This window comes from Musca autumnalis, unplaced genomic scaffold (assembly GCF_047663935.1).
Source record: "Musca autumnalis isolate F117 unplaced genomic scaffold, ASM4766393v1 scaffold_4, whole genome shotgun sequence".
Lineage (NCBI taxonomy): Eukaryota > Metazoa > Arthropoda > Insecta > Diptera > Muscidae > Musca > Musca autumnalis.
In genome coordinates, this window is record NW_027411977.1 from 202,586,306 (window position 1) to 202,609,154 (window position 22,849).

Below are 22,849 nucleotides of genomic sequence, written 5' to 3' on the forward strand. Positions count from 1 at the left end.
AATTTAGTACCATTTAGTACTTCTCGTACACATAAGTACGAACTTCCAAAATCATTTCCTTATATCAACTCCACTTCCCAACCTTGATTCCCACACCAAATATGAAGATTGTAGCTATATCTGCTCAAAATATGCAATTGGTACCAAATTTAGTAACTTTTCGTACACTTATAGGCCGACTTTCCAAAAACCCTTTGGTACATCTTTCTAACTCTCCATCAGTTACCCTCATTCCAAATTTCAGAATTCTAGCTATTCCCGTTTGCCTAATACAAAGGGTACCATATTTAGTACCTTTTAGTACTTTTCGTACCCTTCTAGGTCGAATTTCCAAAAACCCAGCCTTATCTCACCCCTACACACCGACAGCAACCTACAGTCAAAATTTCAGCTTTCTAGCTTCAGCGGTTTCGTCTGGGCGATGATATGTCAGTCACTCACTCAGTAACTCAGTCACTCACTCACTAAGCTCTTTTATATATATAGATTTATTATTTATTATTTATTATTTATTATTTATTATTTATGATTTATTATTTACTATTTATTATAATTTCCGGATTCCAGCGCCATCTCTCCATCCAAATGCAATTTATACCAAATTTAGTATTTTCCATACTTAAAAGTACGAATTTCAGAATTACCTCAATCCTACACTTCAAAAGTAGTTTTAATTCTGAATTTCAGAATTCCATCTCTATGCGTTCACTCACATCCAAATTGTACCAAATTTAGTACTTTTCGTACCCATAAGTACGAATTTCCAAAACTTCCTCAATCCTACACTCCAACAGTAACCATAATTCGAAATTTCAGGATTCCAATTCTGTACGTTCACCCAAATATAAATTATACCAAATTTAGTACATTTAGTACTTTCCGTACCCATAAGTATAAATTTCCAAAACTATCTTAATCCTACACTCCATCAGTAGCCTTAATTCGAAATTTCAGGATTCCAACTCTATCCGTTCACCCAAATATAAATTGTACCAAATTTAGTACATTTAGTACTTTCCGTTCCCACAAGTATGAATTTCCAAAACTTGCTCAATCCTACACCCCAATAGTAATCTTAAATCAAAATTTCAGGATTGCAGCTCCATCCGTTCAACTAAATTTAAATTGTACCAAATTTAGTACCATTTAGTACTTTCCGTACTCATAAGTACGAATTTCCAAAACTACCTCAATCCTTCACTCCATCAGTAATCTTAATTCCAAATTTCAGGTTTCCATGTCTATCTAAATCCAAATTGTACCAAATTTAGTACCATTTAGTACTCTTCGTACACATAAGTATGAATTTCCAAAACTACCCCCATATCTCAATCGTACACTTCTACGGTAATCTAAATTCCAAATTTCAGGTTTTCAGCTCTATCCGTTCACCCAAATCCAAAATGTACCAAATTTAGTACCATTTAGTACTTCTCGTACACATAAGTACGAACTTCCAAAATCATTTCCTTATATCAACTCCACTTCCCAACCTTGATTCCCACACCAAATATGAAGATTGTAGCTATATCTGCTCAAAATATGCAATTGGTACCAAATTTAGTAACTTTTCGTACACTTATAGGCCGACTTTCCAAAAACCCTTTGGTACATCTTTCTAACTCTCCATCAGTTACCCTCATTCCAAATTTCAGAATTCTAGCTATTCCCGTTTGCCTAATACAAAGGGTACCATATTTAGTACCTTTTAGTACTTTTCGTACCCTTCTAGGTCGAATTTCCAAAAACCCAGCCTTATCTCACCCCTACACACCGACAGCAACCTACAGTCAAAATTTCAGCTTTCTAGCTTCAGCGGTTTCGTCTGGGCGATGATATGTCAGTCACTCACTCAGTAACTCAGTCACTCACTCACTAAGCTCTTTTATATATATAGATGATTAACATATTTTTTTTCAATATATCTCAAACTAAAAAATAACTAATTTCCAAGATCACCAACATTTCTCCAGAAATATATCAAAACCTGAATGAAGAAGAATTTCCGGAGCAAAAGTTTAATGTAGCTCTGTAGATATTAAAACATTTAAGCAACTGATTTTTCATACATATAATATGTCGTTAATATTTAGATTGTCGGCAAGGTTTAATTTAATGCCAAGATTTTATCGAACGGTATTTTATGCGGCTTGCGAAAAAGTACTTCATTGATAGATTGCACCAATTCCAGTAGCGCGGGTATTTGATTTTCATAATTTGCGATTTTCTCTTGATTAGCACTTAGTTTTGCATCGATATCATCCAAGAGTTTCATTTGCTGATTATTTACTTCTGTCGATTGCTTTTGCATTTCCTGGTCAAGAACACTGTCAATTTTAGCCAATTGTTCTTCGAATTTATTGGCTCTCCCATTGATGTCAGCCAATAATTCGGACAAAACACTACTTTCACTTTTAGTTTTATTGCAATTTTCAATATATTTTTGTTGTTTGTCTAAGAGGTTGTCCAGCTGTTTAGTTTGTTCATCTTGTATTGTTTTCACTTTCGTTACCAGCGCATCCATGTCCACGTCTATTTGGTCGCATATGCTGCTGTCTTCGGCAATTTGAGTTTTAATCCCTTCCAATGAGTTAATTATCTTCTTTGAACTGCAAAATAGAATCGCAATCATATAAATCTGAGATTTTTAATCGCAAAAACAAACTTATCAGTTTTTCACTTACCTCGTGTTCAATGTGGTCACATCATGTTTCATACTATTAACGCGCTCCTGAAGATTATACACATAGCTACCCATGATTTCTGTTATATTCTTTTGGTTTGCCTCCCCGCTTGCTTCGGTTGACAATATAAGAAAAGCAATAATCGCAGCAAGACAACATCCCTTCCGTTGAGTTGTCATTTTGAATGTAAAAATGAAATTGGTGTTGTGTTCAGTTTGATTATCAGCTCGGTACTAAGTTCGGATGCTGAGAGCATGTTTATTTATACAATTGGAAATAAAAATGTATACTGATAAGGGTTGTTGTTGTCGGATTGTAGGGGGGGGGGGGGGGATTGGTGAAAGTCTCGGCTGCGAAGAATTTCATGTACGGAGGTCTTCTATTCAATATTCTATAGAATACTCCTACGGAGGTCTTCTATTCTGTAGAAGACTCCTACGGAGGTCTTCTATTCTATAGAATACTCCTACGGAGGTCTTCTATTCTATAGAATACTCCTACGGAGGTATTCTATTCTATAGAAGACTCCTACCGATATCTTCTATTCTATAGAAGTCTCCTACGGAGGTCTTCTCTTCTATAGAAGTATCCTACGGAGGTCTTTTATTTTATAGAAGACTCTTGTCTTTTATTCTATAGAAGACTCCTACGGAGGTCTTCTATTCTATAGAAGACTCCTACGGAGGTATTCTATTCTAAAGAAGACTCCTACCGATATCTTCTATTCTATAGAAGTCTCCTACGGAGGTCTTCTCTTCTATAGAAGTATCCTACGGAGGTCTTTTATTTTATAGAAGACTCTTGTCTTTTATTCTATAGAAGACTCCTACGGAGGTCTTTTATTCTATAGAAGACTCCTACGGAGGTCTTTTATTCTATAGAAGACTCCTAAGGAGGTCTTCTATTCTATTGAAGACTCCTAAGGAGGTCTTCTATTCTATTGAAGACTCCTATGGAGGTCTTCTATTCTATTGAAGACTCCTACGGGGGTCTTCTATTCTATTGAAGACTCCTACGCAGGTCTTCTATTCTATTGAAGACTCCTACGCAGGTCTTCTATTTTATTGAAGACTCCTACGCAGGTCTTCTATTCTATTGAAGACTCCTACGGAGGTCTTCTATTCTATTGAAGTCTCCTACGGAGGTCTTCTATTCTATAGAAGGACTGAGGAGGTCTTCTATTCTATAGAAGACTCCTACGAAGCTCTTCTATTCTATAGAAGACTCCTACGTAGCTCTTCTATTCTATAGAGGACTCCTAGGTAGCTCTTCTATTCTATAGAAGACTCCTACGGAGTTCTTCTGTTCTGTAGAAGACTCCTAGAAGCCTCTATTCTTCTATTCTGTAGAAGACTCCTACGGAGGTCTTCTGTTCTATAGAAGACTCCTACGGAGGTCTTCTGTTCTATAGAAGACTCCTACGGAGGTCTTCTGTTCTATAGAAGACTCCTACGGAGGTCTTCTATCCTATAGGAGACTACTACGAAGGTCTTCTATCCTATAGAAGACTTATACGGAGGTCTTCTATCCTATAGAAGACTTATACGGAGGTCTTCTATTCTATAGAAGACTACTACGAAGATCTTCTATTCTATAGATGGCTCCTACGGAGATCTTCTATTCTGAAGAAGACTCCTACGGAGGTATTCTATTCTATAGAAGACTCCTACCGATATCTTCTATTCTATAGAAGACTCCTACGGATATCTTCTATTCTATAGAAGACTCCTACGGAGGTCTACTATTCTATAGAAGACTCCTACGGAGGTCTTCTATTCTATAGAAGACTCCTACGGATATCTTCTATTCTATAGAAGATTCCTACTGAAATCTTCTATTCTATAGAAGACTCATACGGAGATCTTTTATTCTATAGAAGACTCCTACGGAGGTCTTCTATTCTATAGAAGACTCCTACGGAGATCTTTTATTCTATAGAAGACTACTACGAAGATCTTCTATTCTATAGAAGACTACTACGAAGATCTTCTATTCTATAGATGGCTTCTACGGAGATCTTCTATTCTGAAGAAGACTCCTACGGGGGTATTCTATTCTATAGAAGACTCCTACGGAGGTATTCTATCCTATAGGAGACTACTACGAAGGTCTTCTATCCTATAGAAGACTTATACGGAGGTCTTCTATCCTATAGAAGACTCCTACGGATATCTTCTATCCTATAGAAGACTCCTACGGATATCTTCTATTCTATAGAAGACTCCTACTGAAATCTTCTATTCTATAGAAGACTCATACGGAGATCTTTTATTCTATAGAAGACTCCTATGGAGGTATTCTATTCTATAGAAGACTCCTACGGAGGTGTTCTATTCTATAGAAGACTCCTACGGAGGTCTTCTATTCTATAGAAGACGCCTTCGGAGGTCTTCTATCCTATAGGAGACTACTACGAAGGTCTTCTATCCTATAGAAGACTTATACGGAAGTCTTCTATTCTATAGAAGACTACTACGAATATCTTCTATTCTATAGATGGCTCCTACGGAGATCTTCTATTCTGAAGAAGACTCCTACGGAGGTATTCTATTCTATAGAAGACTCCTACGGAGGTATTCTATTCTATAGAAGACTCCTACGGAGGTATTCTATTCTATAGAAGACTCCTACGGAGGTATTCTATTCTATAGAAGACTCCTACCGATATCTTCTATTCTATAGAAGACTCCTACGGATATCTTCTATTCTATAGAAGACTCCTACGAAGGTCTTCTATTCTATAGAAGACTCCTACGGAGGTCTTCTATTCTAGAGAAGACTCCTACGGAGGTCTTCTATTCTATAGAATACACCTACGAAGGTCTTCCATTATATAGAAGACTCCTACGTAGGTCTTATAATATATAGATAACTCCTATGGAGTTCTTCTACACCATAGAAGACTCCTACGGAGCTCTTCTACTCTAAGGAAGACTTCTACGGGGTTATTCTATTCTATAGAAGAATCCTACCAAGTTTTTTTATTCTATAGAAAACTCCTTCGGGGTTGTCCTATTCTAGGGAAGACCCCTAATGTGTTCTTCTATTCTATAGAAGACTCCCATGGTGTTCTTCCTAAGACCCCTAATGTGTTCTTCTATTCTATAGAAGACTCCTACGGAGTTTTTCTATTGTATAGAAGACTCCTGCGGAGTTCTTCTATTCTCTAGATGACTAATACGGAGGTCTTCTATTTTATAGAATACTCCTATTTTGGGGTCCTCTATATACAGAGAATGTCTATAGAGGACCCCTTCGGAGGACTACTGTTCTATAGAATACCCCCTTTGGAGGTCTCCACTTCGATAGAAGACCCTTACGGAGGTATTTTGTTTTATAGAACATCCATGCGGAGGTATTCTGTTCTATACAAAACCCTACTGAGGTATCATGTTCTATTGAACACCCTTACGGAAGTCTTCAGTTTTATGAAAGGCCCCTACGAAGGTCGTATATTCTATAGAAGGCCATTACAGAGGGCTTCTGTTCTATAGAATACGCCTAGGAATATCATCCTTTCTACAGAAGGCTGCACGGAGGTCTTCTATTCCATAGGTAGATCTCCTATTCCATAGAATAGCCTCCGTGGAAGTCTCCTCTTTTAGAGTTAAACCCTATGTAAGTCTTTAACTCCCAAAGAGAACCCTACAAAGACTCCTGCGGTGTTCTTCTATTCTCTAGATGACTAATACGGAGGTCTTCTATTTTATAGAATACTCCTATTTTGGGGTCCTCTATATACAGAGAATGTCTATAGAGGACCCCTTCGGAGGACTACTGTTCTATAGAATACCCCCTTTGAAGGTTTCCACTTCGATAGAAGATTCTTACGGAGGTATTTTGTTTTATAGAACATCCATGCGGAGGTATTCTGTTCTATACAAATCCCTACTGAGGTATTATGTTCTATTGAACACCCTTACGGAAGTCTTCAGTTTTATGAAAGGCCCCTACGGAGGTCGTATATTCTATAGAAGGCCATTACAGAGGGCTTCTGTTCTATAGAATACGCCTAGGAATATCATCCTTTCTACAGAAGGCTGCACGGAGGTCTTCTATTCCATAGGTAGATCTCCTATTCCATAGAATAGCCCCCGTGGAAGTCTCCTCTTTTTAGAGTTAAACCCTATGTAAGTCTTTAACTCCCAAAGAGAACCCTACAAATGTCTTCTTATCTTTGCGGACGTCTCCTATTCCTTAGAAGACCTAAACGCAGATCTTTTATTCAATTGAAGAATGTTAAGTAAACCATTTCTCTTAGAGAATTAGTTGAATACCGTTCGATTCTTTCAGAGAATTGAGGTTCTTCGTAGAGGCCATCGTAGAAGTATTTCTTAAAACCGATGTCCCTCTATGTCCAACTAAGAATTAAGTAACACTGAACGCACACTCATACACATACATTTGTAAAAACACATTTTATTTACTTATTTTCTTTTGTTTGTTGTTGTTTTTGTGTCATACCCAAAACATACTTCATTGGCAATTTGGTAAGTTCGATTTGTGATCTGGCATCTTTGACGGACGTAGCTGCTGCCTTAGTCACTGTTGGAACTTCCTGCTCAAAATTTATAAATTTCTCCTTGTGTTGTAGAAGTTTGGCCATAATCTCCTGCAACAATTTCATTTGTTCGTCTTGTTGAGTTTGCAACACCCGTTGTTGGTTATCAAAATTTTTCAATTGCTTTTCGAAATTTTCCAATTTCACCTTAAGTTGGGCTAATGAATCAGTTGATGGCGGCGGCTCAGTCGTGGCGGCTATTGCTGCCAAAATATTATTGGAATGGCAATCTTTTTTACTTAGAATTTGCAAAGCCATGTTATTTTGCCCGGCTTGTATTTCATCCAATTTATTGACGATACGTTTTTCAAACGATTGATGCTTGTTTTTGGTTTGCTCAACAAAAGCGGACATTCGTTGACAGATCTCTTCGTTTTTGTTGCTGCTGCTTGAATTGTCCTTTGCCGTTTTTATATCATCAATCAGTCGGGTCGTTTGCTGAATTCTAAAGGAAGAGAAGAAATAAAAATGTATATTTAGAGATGAGCCGTGGATAGTGGCCTCAACATGCAGGTAAGTTCTTACTTTTTCTTTATAATTTCCATTCCATTTGGCATCTTTTCGATATCCGTTCTCAGTTTGTTAACATTGGTGAAATGCTGTAGCAAAATTTTTTCACCGTGAGACTCTTGACATTCTACTAGGCCAGAGGTGAATAAAATCACACAAAGACAGCCGACGACAATTGCTGGGAAATGCGACATTTTACTGTTCAGCAGCTTAGGACAAAATCAAAACTGAAGTTGACAATTGAAATTTGTTGGGTGAGAACTTCGTTGTCGTTGTTTGGTTTCTGTTAAGCCACTGATAACAACAGAATCTCACTGATAGCAGCCGAATGATTGATACGGGGATTTTTATGAAGCTGGAAATATCGCCAGCGATACTTTTCGCGAGAATATTACAGGTATCTTTCAAAACGTTTTTAGATTATCTCTTTCAGATGATCACAATGTGTAGTTGATCAGAGGGGTGATCAGACTCAATTTATTAAATTTATAACAAACACTATCTCTCGGCATTCTTATCAGAAGATGCCGTTCATAGCGTTCATACAAATAATAACTATATAGACTGGGGTGTTTTTTTTAGTTTTTAATTAAAATTTTATAATATTTTTCAAAAATACTTCTTCAGTATAATTTTGTGCCTTGTCAGAACAGAGTTTAATTCCGTTGTTTTGGTTTTTTGTACGCTTTGACATCATTAAAATGCTTCGACCGGTTGCGTCTTGTCGCATATTCGTATGTTATATACTACTCTCACTTTGTGTATTATCCAAATGTGGATTTGAAATAAATGTCGATTCGGAAAAATTTAAAGATCACGATGCTAATATTGTTCGGGTGCAAGAGGTTGTTGATGGTTTAAATTATGACATAAATGAATTGGAAACATTGTAAGTAAATGTAAAATTAGAAAAACCCCAAGCTTTCTAGAGATCCCCATGGTGGTCATCTATTCCATAAAATACCCAAACGGAAGCCTACTATACAACATTATACCCCTACCAATCTTTATATTGTACAGAAGACCCCTGCGAGGTATTTTATTCTATGGAAGACCCAAAGAGAGTCTTTTATTCCATAAAAGACCCCAATGGAGGTCCTTTATTCTGTAGAAGATGCCTACAGATGCTTTCCATTCCATAGAAGACCCCTACGGAGCTCTTTTATTCTATAGAAGATCACAATGGAAGTCTTCAATTCCTTAGAAGGGCCCAACGGAGGTCTTCAATTCTGTAAAGATGCCTACGGAGGTTTTCCATTCCATAGAAGATCCCTAAGGAGCTTTTTTATTCTATAGAAGATCCCAATGGAAGTCTTCAATTTCTTAGAAGGCCCCAACGGAGGTCTTTTATCCTGTAGAGAAGCCTACGGAGGTTTTCCATTCCATAGAAGACCCGTACAGTGGTATTTTATTGTATAGAATATCCAACGGAAGTCTTCAATTCCATAGAAGATCCGTATGGAAGTCTTCTATTTTTTAGCAGATCCCTAAGGAGATCTTCTATTCCATGGGAGAATTCATATAGTCCCCCATCGAAGGTTTATATGCTAGAGTAGACCCCTACGAAAGTTGATATTGTGGAAAACACCCTAGCCGAGGTCTCCAATTCCACAAACGACTACAACGGAGATCTTCTATTTCATAGAAGACCCTTAAGAAGGCCTTATATTTAGTAGAAGATCCCTGTGGATTCCTTCTAATCAATAAAATATCCCTGTGGAGCTTTTCTATATGGCAGAAGATCCAAATGGATGTCTTCTGTCTCATAGAAGAACCCTTCGCAGGTGTTATAACCCATAGAAGATTCCTTTGTAGATGTTATATCTCATTGAAGATCCCTTCTTCTATACCATAAAAATATCCTTTCGGAAATTTGCTATTCCATAGGAGTTCCCTACGGAAATCTTCTTTTGCATAGAATATCCCTACGGAAGTTGTCCATTCTATATAAGACCACAATAGTGCTCATCTATTCTATAGAAGATTGCTACAGATTTCTTCTATTCTATAGAAGATTCATACGGAAGTTTTCTATTTTATAAAAAAAAAGTCCATACGGAGGTCTTCTATTCCATAAAAGATCCTTTCGGAGGTCTTCTATTCCGTAGAAGATATTTACGGAGATCTTCTGTTCCATACAATATCCATTCGGAGGTATTTTATTCGATAGAAGACACCAACCGAGGTCTTCTATTTCATAAAAGGTCCGTACGGAGGTCTTCTATTCCGTAAAAAAATCCCTGCGGAGATCTTCTATTCCATAGAAGGCCCCAAAGGAGGTCTTCTGTTTTATAGAAGGCCCCGACTGAGGTCCCTAAAGAAGTCTTGTATTCGAAAGAAAATCTATTCGGAGGTCTTCTATCCAACGGATCCCATAGTTGATCGCTACGGAGGTCTCCTCATCGATTTAAAAACATCATGGAGGTCTATACAAGACCCCAACTGTGGTCTTCAATTCCATAAAACACCACAACGGAGGATCCCTATGGAGGTCTTCTGTACCTTAGCTGATGCCTGCGCAGGTGTTCTATCCTATATAAGGTCAGTACCCTATAAAAGATCCCTACGAGGTTTGATATTACACAAGAGACCCGTACGGAAACCTTTTCCTTCGCCGAAGACCCAAACCCCCTTCAATTCCACAACAGAGAATCATTATGGAGGTCTTCTGTTCCTTAGAAGTTGCCTACTGAAGTGTTCTATCCTACAGAAGATCCCTACTTATTATTATTACACAAGAAAAGGAAAATCGTATCTTCCGCAAAGACCCCTAACCCCTATTAGAGATCCCAGCGGAGGTCTTCTATTCTATATAAAACTCCAGAGAGGTCTAAAATCCTTACGGAAATCTTCTAGTCAACATATGATAATTTCGGTTGTTTTCCATTATATAGAAGACCCCAGCGGAGATCTATTATTCCATAGAGGACCCTACGGAGGTATACTGTTTTTAAGAAGATGCCAACGAAAGATATCTATCCCATGGAAGATACCTATCTTCTACCACATAGAGACCCATAAGGAAATCTTCTCTTTCATAGAGGACTCCGACAGAGATCCATTTTTCTATAGGTGGTACTAAAGGAGGTCTTCAATTCTAGAGAAGATCCCTACGGAAGCCCTCTAGTCCATAAATGATCCCTATTTTATAGAAGGCCTCAAGGGGGAAAGGCCTTCTAAGTGATCTTCTATACGATAGAAAAGAAAAAATCCATATTGAAGCTGTCTATTCTTTAAAAGACACATGTGGAAGTTTCCCTACGTATCTTCCCTCCCTGTGGCTCCCAAAAATCTTTAAAAACTCCACACCTATTGCCTTTATTTGTGGCTCCCAAAAATCTTTAAAAACTCCACACCTATTGCCTTTATTTGGGGCTCCCAAAATCTTTAAAAACTCCACACCTATTGCCTCTATTTGTGACTCCCAAAAATCTTTAAAAACTCCACACCTATTGCCTTTATTTGTGGCTCCAAAAAATCTTTAAAAACTGCCAAAAATCTTTAAAAACTCCACACCTATTGCCTTTATTTGTGTCTGCCAAAAATCTTTAAAAACTCCACGCTTTTGCCTGTATTTGTGGTTGTCAAAAATCTTTAAAAACTCAAGGCCTATCTCCTTTATTTCAAAAAATCTTTAAGAACTCCACGCCTATTGCCTTGACTTGTGGCTCCCAAAAATCTTTAAGAACTTCACGCCTATTGCCTTGACTTGTGGCTCCCAAAAATCTTTAAGAACTCCACGACTATTGCCTTGACTTGTGGCTCCCAAAAATCTTTAAAAACTCCACGCTTATTGTCCCTTTTACGGGCTCCCACAAATCATTAAAATCTGAACGTCTATTGCCTTTAGTTGTGACTCCAAAAATTTTTTAAAAACTCCACGCATAATGCCCTGATATGTGGCTCCCAAAAATCTTTAATAACTCCACGAATAATGTCCTAATATGTGGCTCCCAAAAATCTTTAATAACTCCACGCATAATGCCCTAATATGTGGCTCCCAAAAATCTTTGAAAGCTCCACGCCTATTGCCTTTACTTGAGGCACCCAAAAAACCTTTGAAAACTCCAGGCCCATTGTCCCTTTTAGGGGCTTCCAAAAATCTTTAAAAACTTTTTTTTTTTTTTTTTGATTTAATTTTTGTTGACCTTTGGACTTTCTATCTCTGTTGGTTTAGTTTGGCTTTTAGGTCAGAAAATAAAACAAATTTTTTTGTTTTTATTTTATTTTTATTCTTCCAATATTTCGAACATCATCGGTGTTCATCATCAGGGATTTTCTTTTGAAAAAACAAATAACATTTTGTTATAAAAATATATAAACGACATATGTGAAAAATAATTACATTTTTGGTTTTTCTTTATCGATTATCGGTACATCTCTTCTTGCTCACAACTAATTCCCAATTAACTAAAGTTTTTTGTGTTTTTCTACAATATTTCTATAGATTCTGGCACAGTGTTCTATGTCTACCTTATAATTCATACGCTTTTCCGCTGGTACATTAATTATGTGCAGCATTTCTAGCATGTATCTGCGTCTACTATTGCTCTCTTGCGTTAACACATCCACATCCTTGAAGTTTGGTGTGTGTCCCGATTGTGCACAACGTGCTGCAAGGGCAGTTTTTTGCTCCAATGGCTTGTTTTTTATTCTCTGATCCGATTTATGGCCACACAATATTGTCTTCAACTTATTCTTTGTTGTGCCAACATATACTTTGTCGCACGAGTTTGACGAGTCACCATTACATTTTATTCTGTAGACAACATTGGATTTTTCTTCTGAGGGGGTTTTTGATTTTGTCTGACTGAAGAAGTTTTTGTTTGTGTTGTTATTCTTTAGTGCCAATTGGTATCGTTTTTATACCCTACACCACTATGTGGAAAGGGTATTATAAGTTTGTTTTGGGAAAAATTCATGTAACACCGCGAAATATTCTTCGGAGACCCCCAATGTGGTATACCAATCTTCATATCTCGACGAGATAAAGCGATTTTGAGATGTGTGTCCGTCCGTCCGTCCGTGTGTCCGTCTGTCCATTATAAATTGTAATCAAACTCCAGGCCGCAATTATGGACCGATCGTCACGAAATTTGGTATGGAGGTCGGTTTCACATCAGAATAGATCGCTATTTCAATTGGTGATGATCGTGAAATATTTAGCGGTTGAAATAGACCAAAAACATAATTTGTATCCGATTTTGTAGCTGCTCTGTATGTCGCAATAATAGTCCGACCGCCTTGAAATTTTAAATAAGGTAAGAGTATATGACAAAGAAGAAGTTTGCAATTTGAGATGGCGATCAGATAATATCTAGAGGGTTAAATGGACCACAACTTTTGTGTGAAAATTGTTAACAAACAGCTTATATCTTTGTTTCTGAAGGACACATTCCCCACTCGTGAGTTATATTTGGAAGACGATCTCTTGACCTTTCAATTGATGACAATTATGTTGATGTACGTAATCAGATAACAAAGTTACTGCCTAATATATCCATTTTTTGTTTGTAGTGTAATCATAAACCCGCTAGAGGCAGTTATGGCTCAATAGTCACGAAATTTTGCACGAGGTAAGAGTTTAAGTAGAAGAAAATGCCTATAATTTTGCATGATGATCTGATATTATTTAGCGGCTGACATACACCAGACGTTTTTCATGGCTGAAATACTCAGGATATATCGCCAACATTACTAAGGGTATTTTGCCAACGTAGACATTTTGATGTGAATCGAACCCGGTCAATCAGCGTGCAAGGCGGTTGCACGTAGCTAATTCCTACAGGTTGTGGTGTAGGGTATCACATGGTCGGCCCCGTCCGACTATAGCCTTTGCTTACTTGTTTGTCATATAAATTTGAATGGGAAAATCTTTCGGAAAATTCTGGTATATACGTGAACCTTTTAAATATCTTGTGCTCCTTTTGTTCATTATTGTTGGAGGGTTTTGATGTTACCTGTTGTATCAATTCATTGATGGTTTTGTAGGGAAAATCGTTCATCCTTAATATTTTTCGTATCTTGTTTATGTTTTTTGAATAAAAAACGTTGTCGCTAATGTTTAGAACTCTCCTTATGAAATTTGTGGCCGTGTTTATTTTTATTCTCCTAGGGTGATTTGAGTGGTAAATTATTAGCCTGCCCGACGATGTTGGTTTTTGATACCAATCCAATAACAATGTGTTTTTTTTCGAAGAATAATTGAATCTAGGTATGACAGTTGATTGTTGGTTTCACATTCCATTGTGAACCTTATTAGTTTGTGGTATGCGTTTAAAGTTTCAATGGTTTTGTCGATCTGATCTTTTTTTACTATACAAAATATGTCATCAACGTCGTCATATGTCGTTAACGTCCTGGGTTTGATGGTTAGTTTTTCCATCGATTCGTCAAGAAGCTTTTCCATAATAATGTCCGCAATGATTGGGGAAATTGGTGAGCCCATTGGCATCCCTTTTAATTGTTCATAGAACTTGTCATTGTATAGAAAGTATCTCGATTCCTTGATGCATAAGTTTAAGATTTCTATAAAAAGATTTTTTGGTATATTTGTATGTTTTTCAATGATGTTCCACTTTTCTTTGATGACGTTGATTGCCAGGTTCACTGGAACACTGGGAAATAGGGATATAACATCAAAAGATACTAATATTTCGTCGTCATCAATGTGCTGATTACTAACTCTAGATTTGAAGTCGATTGCGTCTTTAATATTATATTTTGATTCCATTGTTAGGACTTTCAAAATTGTTCCAATGTATTTGGATAAGGCATATGTCGGCGAATTTACAAATGAATATATGGGTCGCAATGAGGTTCCTTCCTTATGTATTTTTGGAAGTCCGTAAATCTTTGGAGATACCGACGTTTTGCTAATCAATTGGTTTTTATATATTTAGTTAGTTGGGAATTAGTTGTGAGCAAGAAGAGATGTACCGATAGTCGATAAAGAAAAACCAAAAATGTTATTATTTTTCACATATGTCGTTTATATATTTTTATAACAAAATGTTATTTGTTTTTTCAAAAGAAAATCCCTGATGATGAATAACGATGATGTTCGAAATATTGGAAGAATAAAAATAAAATAAAAACCAAAAAATTTGTTTTATTTTCTGACCTAAAAGCCAAACTAAACCAACAGAGATAGAAAGTCCAAAGGTCAACAAAAATTAAATCAAATTAAAACACGGAAGGCTCGCCGAAAAACACGCAAATCAACATGAAGCTGTATAAAAATATAAAACAAAAATATGACGACAATACACGAAATATCCTTAAAGAATATTCGAAAAATAACAGGCTCACAGCAAGGTTAAAAACAACAGCAACATTCCTCATTAAATGCAAGGAAGCAGGTATCATACCCAATTTTATCACTAACACTACAAAGAATACACGAAACTTATTTAAAACTAACAACTCAATACCACCAAAACACCAGGACAACACTAGAAAAACACATATACAACTTCCACATGAAAATTCTTAAACTCCTAATACAAGAAAAGCACAAACAGTCTAAAGTCACCAGAGAAATGTTAAATAACTCAAAAACCAAACTCACTACTCTCTTAGAAAGAGAAGATCTAAAAACATTCTTAGAGAGTGAGAATACCATTAACCAATCACAAGTTTTGAAGCAAAAGACCACACATATTAAAAAACTAGACACATTAAAACAACAACAATATCGTGAACTAGGCATGCAGCAAAACCAGCCAAGATCACCCATATACGTTAACGTGACTGCAACAACAACATATGTTCTCCATTTTTCTCATCTGCCGTGCTTTAGCAAAGGAATGGCTCGTTCAGAGAGACTAATGAACAAAATATTTTGAGCATCAATGAGCAAAACAAAACGTGGTTCGTCAATACCACGAACACTGACATTCCCACCAATGTTGAGTGGTTGCTCTCACTAGGACCAAAATTCGCACTCCCATCAACAACAACTACTTTTCCTTTATTTCAATGGTGCACAAGAAGAGAATGCTATTTCGGGTTTTTGTATGGGAAAGAGAGTTGTAGTTAACTTTTTCGTAAAGACGCGTGCATGGCTGCTTTATTTAACACTATTGCAGAGGGAGAGGACTGCATCCAAACATTAGATCAGCCAAGATCATCCATATACGTCAGCCAAGATCATCCATATACGTCAGCCAAGATCATCCATATACGTCAGCCATGCACGCGTCTTTACGAAAAAGTTAACTACAACTCTCTTTCCCATACAAAAACCCTAAATAGCATTCTCTTCTTGTGCACCATTGATATACGTTAACGTATGTGAGAATAACAATCAGTCGTCGTTGAGCAGCCGACAAGTAAACATGTGCATGGATATACGCATAATTTTAGTGGGGACACTGAACAAAACCGCACACACCCGCCACATGTTTACTGGTCACAGGTTTAGCAACCACTGAATGCTGATACAAACTTTCTTGTGATTCTCTCACTACTTTACTCTCTTTTTTATTTTGAGCATCAATGCATTAGATAGCAGAGTATTACAAGAAGATGCGAGAATAAGCTTCATTACTCTCATCAACAATCATATAAGAAACAAATCACTAAATCAAAGAGATCGTTTTATATTAGAGACAGTGGGTCAAACCACAAAGTTCTTAAAAGAGAATAAACACATTTATATACAAAATGCCGATAAAGGGGGAAAGACAGTGGCCATGTTAAAAACGGAATATGACACTAAAATGCATCAAATACTCAATGATATTTGTACTTACAAACGGCTAAGAAAAGATCCTACTACTGGATTACAGGACAAATGCAATAAGCTTATCACAAAACTCTACGATTTGAAGATAATCAATGAAATAGATAAAAACCAATTGATTAGCAAAACGTCGGTATCTCCAAAGATTTACGGACTTCCAAAAATACATAAGGAAGGAACCCCATTGCGACCCATATGTTCATTTGTAAATTCGCCGGCATATGCCTTATCCAAATACATTGGAACAATTTTGAAAGTCCTAACAATGGAATCAAAATATAATATTAAAGACGCAATCGACTTCAAATCTAGAGTTAGTAATCAGCACATTGATGACGACGAAATATTAGTATCTTTTGATGTTATATCCCTATTTCCCAGTGAACCTGGCAATCAACGTCATCAAAGAAAAGTGGAACATCATTGAAAAACATACAAATATACCAAAAAATCTTTTTATAGAAATCTTAAACTTATGCATCAAGGAATCGAGATACTTTCTATACAATGACAAGTTCTATGAACAATTAAAAGGGATGCCAATGGGCTCACCAATTTCCCCAATCATTGCGGACATTATTATGGAAAAGCTTCTTGACGAATCGATGGAAAAACTAACCATCAAACCCAGGACGTTAACGAAATATGACGACGTTGATGACATATTTTGTATAGTAAAAAAAGATCAGATCGACAAAACCATTGAAACTTTAAACACATACCACAACCAAATAAGGTTCACAATGGAATGTGAAACCAACAATCAACTGTCATACCTAGACTCAATTATTCTTCGAAAAAGAAACACATTGTTATTGGATTGGTATCAAAAACCAACATCGTCGGGCAGGCTAATAATTTACCACTCAAATCACCATAGGAGAATAAAAATAAACACGGCCACAAATTTCATAAGGAGAGTTCTAAACATTAGCGACAACGTTTTTTATTCAAAAAACATAAACAAGATACGAAAAATATTAAGGATGAACGATTTTCCCTACAAAACCATCAATGAATTGATACAACAGGTAACATCAAAACCCTCCAACAATAATGAACAAAAGGAGCACAAGATATTTAAAAGGTTCACGTATATACCAGAATTTTCCGAAAGATTTTCCCATTCAAATTTATATGACAAAAAACGATACCAATTGGCACTAAAGAATAACAACACAGTCAGACAAAATCAAAAACCCCTACAGAAGAAAAAATCCAATGTTGTCTACAGAATAAAATGTAATGGTGACTCGTCAAACTCGTGCGACAAAGTATATGTTGGCACAACAAAGAATAAGTTGAAGACAAGATTGTGTGGCCATAAGTCGGATCAGAGAATAAAAAACAAGCCATTGGAGCAAAAAACTGCCCTTGCAGCACATTGTGCACAATCGGGACACACACCAAACTTCAAGGATGTGTTAACGCAAGAGAACAATAGTAGACGCAGATACATGCTAGAAATGCTGCACATAATTAATGTACCAGCGGAAAAGCGTATGAATTATAAGGTAGACACAGAACACTGTGCCAGAATCTATAGAAATATTGTAGAAAAACACAAAAAACTTTAGTTAGTTGGGAATTAGTTGTGAGCAAGAAGAAATGTACCGATAGTCGATAAAGAAAAACCAAAAATGTAATTATTTTTCACATATGTCGTTTATATATTTTTATAACAAAATGTTATTTGTTTTTTCAAAAGAAAATCCCTGATGATGAACACCGATGATGTTCGAAATATTGGAAGAATAAAAATAAAATAAAAACAAAAAAAAAATTGTTTTATTTTCTGACCTAAAAGCCAAACTAAACCAACAGAGATAGAAGCTTTAAAAACTCCACTCCCATTGTCCCTTTTAGGTGCTTCCAAAAAAATTTAAATACATGCCCCTTGTCCCTTTTGGGGGCTTTCGAAAATCTTAAAAAACTCCACGCCCATTGTCGCTTTAAAGGGCTTCCAAAAATCTTTAAAAATTTCACAATCCCTACGGAGATCTTCCAATCCACAGAAAAATCTTTTGGAGGTCTCCTATTATAAAGAAAGCCCCGCTGGGGTCTTTTACTCCATAGTAGGTATAAACGGAGGGGCACAATGCCATAAAAGACTACACAATTCTATAGGAAACACCAGCTGAGGTCTTCTACTCCATAGTATTTCATAAAAGATAAGTGGAGGTTTGCTGTTACCTAGGAATAGCATGGAAGACCGCTGTGGAGGTCTTCTATTTGTTAGAACATCAATAAGGATGTTATCTACTCCATAAGAGAAACCTGCGGTTGGTGGCCCTTCAATAGGATACCCGAACTGAGTTTGTTTATTCCATACTCGTATTCTACCCCAACTGAAGTTGTCTATGCAATAGAAGACCACATCGGAAGCCTTCCTTTTAAGATAATGCCCATACGGAGGTCTATATTGTACAGAAGACCCCTTCGAAGGTCAATGTTGTAGATAAGACCACCACTGAGGTATTCTATTCTATATAAGACCCAGCGAAGATATTCTGTTTCTTAGAAAATCCAAAAAATTTAAAATCCATAAAAAAATTTCCACAGACGATCGCTACGAAAGTTTTCTATTTCATAGAAGAAATCTTCCATAGATAACCCCTACTCAGGTCTTCAAAGCGATTGAAGAGCCCTGTGCAGGTATTATATTCTAACAAGTCCGTAATGTAGGCCTTCTATTCCACAGATGACCCCAACGTAGGTCGTTAATTCCACAGACGATCCCAACTTAGTTCTTCTGGTCTGTAAAAGTTCCCTGCGGAGGTTTTGTATTCCATAGAAGATCCCTACCGAGGTTTTCTAATCCATAGAAAATTCCTAGGGAGGTATTTTATTTCATAGATGATAGTTGGTTTGGTTTGGTTATAGGACGCGCAGCTACCGTTGTTGGCAGCTACTTCACTCGGAGACCATGAGGTCCATTGTGATCATCCTTAGAAAAAAGTTGAGTGTTGTGGTAGGTCTATTGTAGAGTTTGAAGTATTGGTTGTTCAGGTTGTGATGGTGATGTGTGCTGGTGTATATGGTGGATGGTATGCGGTGGTTTGTCTATTGCTGATTCTGATGAAGTAGAGTTTTGGTTTTATAGATGTGATTAAGTTATGGATGTGGGTGTGTGGCTGCTGAAGTTGAAGATATGGATGTGGGTGTGTGGCTGCTGTAGTTGAGGATGTGTTGATGTAGTTGAAGATGTGTTGATGCAGTGGAGGTGATGTAGTATGGATGTGGTTTAAAGCTGAGCCGGTTTCTATCCCCCTGTGTGAAGAAGAATAGAAAAGTGGTTGATTAGTTTTGTTTGTCAAGCCAATTAAGATTTTTGGCAAATTGATAAATGTAGATGGGATCTATGTCGCAGAAGAAAGTCAGAGTATTTATCTCATGTCTACCGAAGAATCGATGTCTCCTCGTGAGTAGCGAGGGGCACCTACATAGTAGATGTTCGACCGTCTCTGTTTCTTCTGGGTCTTGACATAGTCTACAATAGTCTACACTATTGTTGTCCCATCTAGAAGTTAGGGACCTGACCATGTTATGACCCGTAATGAGTCCAACAGTGGTCTTTATCCCTAACTGATTAAGTGAGAAGAGAGAATTGGATCTATATTGAGAGTAGCTAGGCCAGATTGCCTTGGATACCTTACAACCAGGTTCCCTGTGCCATCTTTGCCCTGCCTTCTCAAGAAAAAAACCGCGAAGTTTCCGGATGTAGTAGCACTTGGTCTGATAGATGACTCAACTGGTAAGTCAGTCGACTGAGATCCACCCCTTGCTAGTTCATCCGCCTCTTCGTTTCCCTCTATATCACTGTGTCCTGGAACCCAGCAAAGGTCAACAATATCACGTACTTCAAGCAGAGTGTTTTTGCAGTCGAGGATAGCTTTTTAATATATGGTCCTCGACTTGAGGGCCGCTTGACTATCGACAAAAATAGTCACCGGTCCTATAAGGCTGCTCCCATGTTCTTTGACCATCTCCACTGCTTTCCCAATTTGCAAAAATCTTTGCCTGAAAAACGCTGCAATTATCATTGAGTTTGAAGGATTGTTTAATTTGTGGATTTTCGCAGAAGACGCCGGCACCTGTGCCATCCTCCATCTTAGAGCCGTCTGTGTAGATGGCCAGACCGCCAAGAGGAGGGCTACCACTAGACCAGGCATCTCTGCTTGGGATTTTGATTTTTATTTGGCTGAAATTGAGTACAGTGGGTATATAATCACTGATGTGATTGGAACCACTAGACTCAAGTAAATCAGTGAAAGTGGAGAGAACCTTAGCATGTCCAAAACGTGAACACTGCCACACACCTGCCTCTCTAAGCCTAAAAGCCGTCCTCGCCGCCTGAAAGTGTATAGTGATGTCCAAAGATTGGAGATCAAGGATTGAGGTGTGCTTCTAAGTGCTTCTAAAAGCCGTCCTCGCCGCCTGAAAGTGTATAGTGATGTCCAAAGATTGGAGATCAAGGATTGAGGTGTGCTTCTAATGGCGCCAGAGATTAGCAGAGATGCGGCTTTTTAAACACTTAATAATTTGGACAGAAGTGCACTGTTCCCGAGAGCATGCCACCAGACAAGCCCACCATATGTAAGAATAGGGAGGACCACCGTATCGTACAGCCAGTGTACGATCTTTGGTCTCAGACCATAACTTTTACCAATGGAGTTCTTGCAGGAATAGAGTGCCATAAAACCCCTCTTGACCCTTTCTTCAGTGACAGTTACGGAGGTATTCTATTGCATAGAAAATAATTAAGGGGATTTGATATTCGGAGACTCTTACGGAGGTTTTCCCTTTCAAAGAGGACGTAGATCTTCTCCTCGATTTAAGAGCCTCGACCTCATCTGCGGTCTTCAATTCAATAAAAGACCACAACGGCGGTCTTTCACTCTATTCTAGAAGACGTCTATTGAGGTCTTCTAATCTATTGAGGTTATTCTATAGAAGAACCCTATTTTATTGTAAACAAGAGCGCTTTGACAGCCGTTTCTGCTATAAAAATTCTCTATGGAGATGTTATGTTCATATAAACACCACCAGAAGACCTATTAGAAAGGCTTCTTTTCTATAGAAGAGATCTCTTGAGGTTACGTTTTCAATAATTTACAAAATTTAACTTTCTTCTTCTTATTTCCTTTTGTAATATCTTTCAGCTCCAATAAGCAATACAAAGCACTCGCAGAAATGAAAGCGGTTAATAACTTGTCGCCCCTGGACACTGATGACACCTGCGAACGTATTACGCTCTTCTTTAATTCCACACAACGTAAATATAATGTTGTTGAAGAACGAATTATTTTGAAATTGCAAGAGATTAATGATGAACAAATGGAAAATCTCAAATTAATTATGAATCAAAGAAATTGCCATACAGCAGCCGCAGCACTTTTATCAGCTCCCTTGGTGGAATCTGTAACACCCGAAATTATAACAGATTTTAAAGAAAAGCTCACGAATTTAGAAAGAGAATTACAACAATATGAAGAGCGACAAAAATCGCTGCAACAAAAAAATGAACAACAATTGAAAATCCTCAGGAATATCAATGCTGAACTAAGTGGACATAACGCTGAATTGGAGAATTTCGAAAAACAATTATCGCCAATGATACAAAATGCCATTGAAGTCGTGCGTAACAGCAAAGATCATGGTAAAGTTGATACTTTACCATTGGATATGGTTGTAGGTTTAACAACAAAATGCAAAGAAAGTTTAAGAAAATAAATAGAATTTATTTTTATTGTTATTTAATAATATAAATGAAATAAATTAAAAATGAAAAATGTGGTTTTGTTATTCTGAAACTAATGTGGAAGATGGAAAACAAGCGGATAATGATGATACACCTCCCGGAGAACTTTGGTTCAATGTGTTCTCACTGGATACTGGGACAGATACATAGGATAGTAGTTATCCACTTTATTGTATAGTAGAGGCTAACTGAAATGATGGGAAAACGAATTAAGATGCATTTTTCAATCAATGATAGGCCTATCCCAAACTTGTAGTGGGTTATGGCATCTAAATATGGACCAGATGCAGGACTGGAAGACCAAGACTACAAGGACTGTCAATGATACCAAAAAGCGTTACATTCGAAATTGTGAAGAAAAATCTACATATCGGTGGGAGTATAAATCTATTTAGCTTATGGGACAGATCTTAGGTATCGGACCACATAAATAAGTATGGGATTTATATCCGATATAATGTAACGAGCATCTATCGCATATCTACCAAATAGTCGGTGCATTATTGTCTTGATCAGATAGCTGATCGCTTCTGTATCTACATACAGGCTGCAATTATCAACATCAACCATTGTCATCCCAAGATGAA

At 37.2% G+C, this 22,849-nt stretch overlaps 3 protein-coding genes across 3 annotated transcripts; 1 reads left to right on the forward strand and 2 right to left on the reverse strand.

Moving 5' to 3' along the window:
• Nucleotides 1-2,002: 2,002 nt before the first annotated feature.
• On the reverse strand, nt 2,003-2,913 carry LOC141401677 (uncharacterized). Its single transcript, XM_073982015.1, has 2 exons — nt 2,685-2,913; nt 2,003-2,609 (listed from the first exon to the last, which is right to left on the reverse strand). The coding sequence occupies exons 1-2, from the start codon at nt 2,861-2,863 to the stop codon at nt 2,108-2,110; spliced, it is 681 nt and encodes a 226-aa protein (XP_073838116.1). The 5' UTR covers nt 2,864-2,913; the 3' UTR covers nt 2,003-2,107.
• A 4,170-nt stretch (nt 2,914-7,083) lies between these two features.
• Nucleotides 7,084-8,056, reverse strand: LOC141401942 (uncharacterized). The gene is made up of 2 exons (XM_073982517.1): nt 7,771-8,056; nt 7,084-7,690 (listed from the first exon to the last, which is right to left on the reverse strand). The coding sequence occupies exons 1-2, from the start codon at nt 7,947-7,949 to the stop codon at nt 7,108-7,110; spliced, it is 762 nt and encodes a 253-aa protein (XP_073838618.1). The 5' UTR covers nt 7,950-8,056; the 3' UTR covers nt 7,084-7,107.
• A 326-nt stretch (nt 8,057-8,382) lies between these two features.
• On the forward strand, nt 8,383-22,256 carry LOC141401966 (uncharacterized). Its single transcript, XM_073982559.1, has 2 exons — nt 8,383-8,644; nt 21,664-22,256. The coding sequence occupies exons 1-2, from the start codon at nt 8,457-8,459 to the stop codon at nt 22,232-22,234; spliced, it is 759 nt and encodes a 252-aa protein (XP_073838660.1). The 5' UTR covers nt 8,383-8,456; the 3' UTR covers nt 22,235-22,256.
• Nucleotides 22,257-22,849: the final 593 nt, after the last annotated feature.

Excerpts from the sequence above, each read along its gene's own strand:
- LOC141401942 (XM_073982517.1), bottom strand. The coding sequence starts at position 7,949 with ATGTCGCATTTCCCAGCAATTGTCGTCGGCTGTCTTTGTGTGATTTTA. Across the intron at positions 7,691-7,770 it reads ATGGAAATTATAAAGAAAAA|AATTCAGCAAACGACCCGAC; the intron begins GTAAGAACTTAC and ends CTCTTCCTTTAG.
- LOC141401966 (XM_073982559.1), top strand. The coding sequence starts at position 8,457 with ATGCTTCGACCGGTTGCGTCTTGTCGCATATTCGTATGTTATATACTA. Across the intron at positions 8,645-21,663 it reads ATAAATGAATTGGAAACATT|CTCCAATAAGCAATACAAAG; the intron begins GTAAGTAAATGT and ends AATATCTTTCAG.
- LOC141401677 (XM_073982015.1), bottom strand. The coding sequence starts at position 2,863 with ATGACAACTCAACGGAAGGGATGTTGTCTTGCTGCGATTATTGCTTTT. Across the intron at positions 2,610-2,684 it reads GTGACCACATTGAACACGAG|TTCAAAGAAGATAATTAACT; the intron begins GTAAGTGAAAAA and ends TCTATTTTGCAG.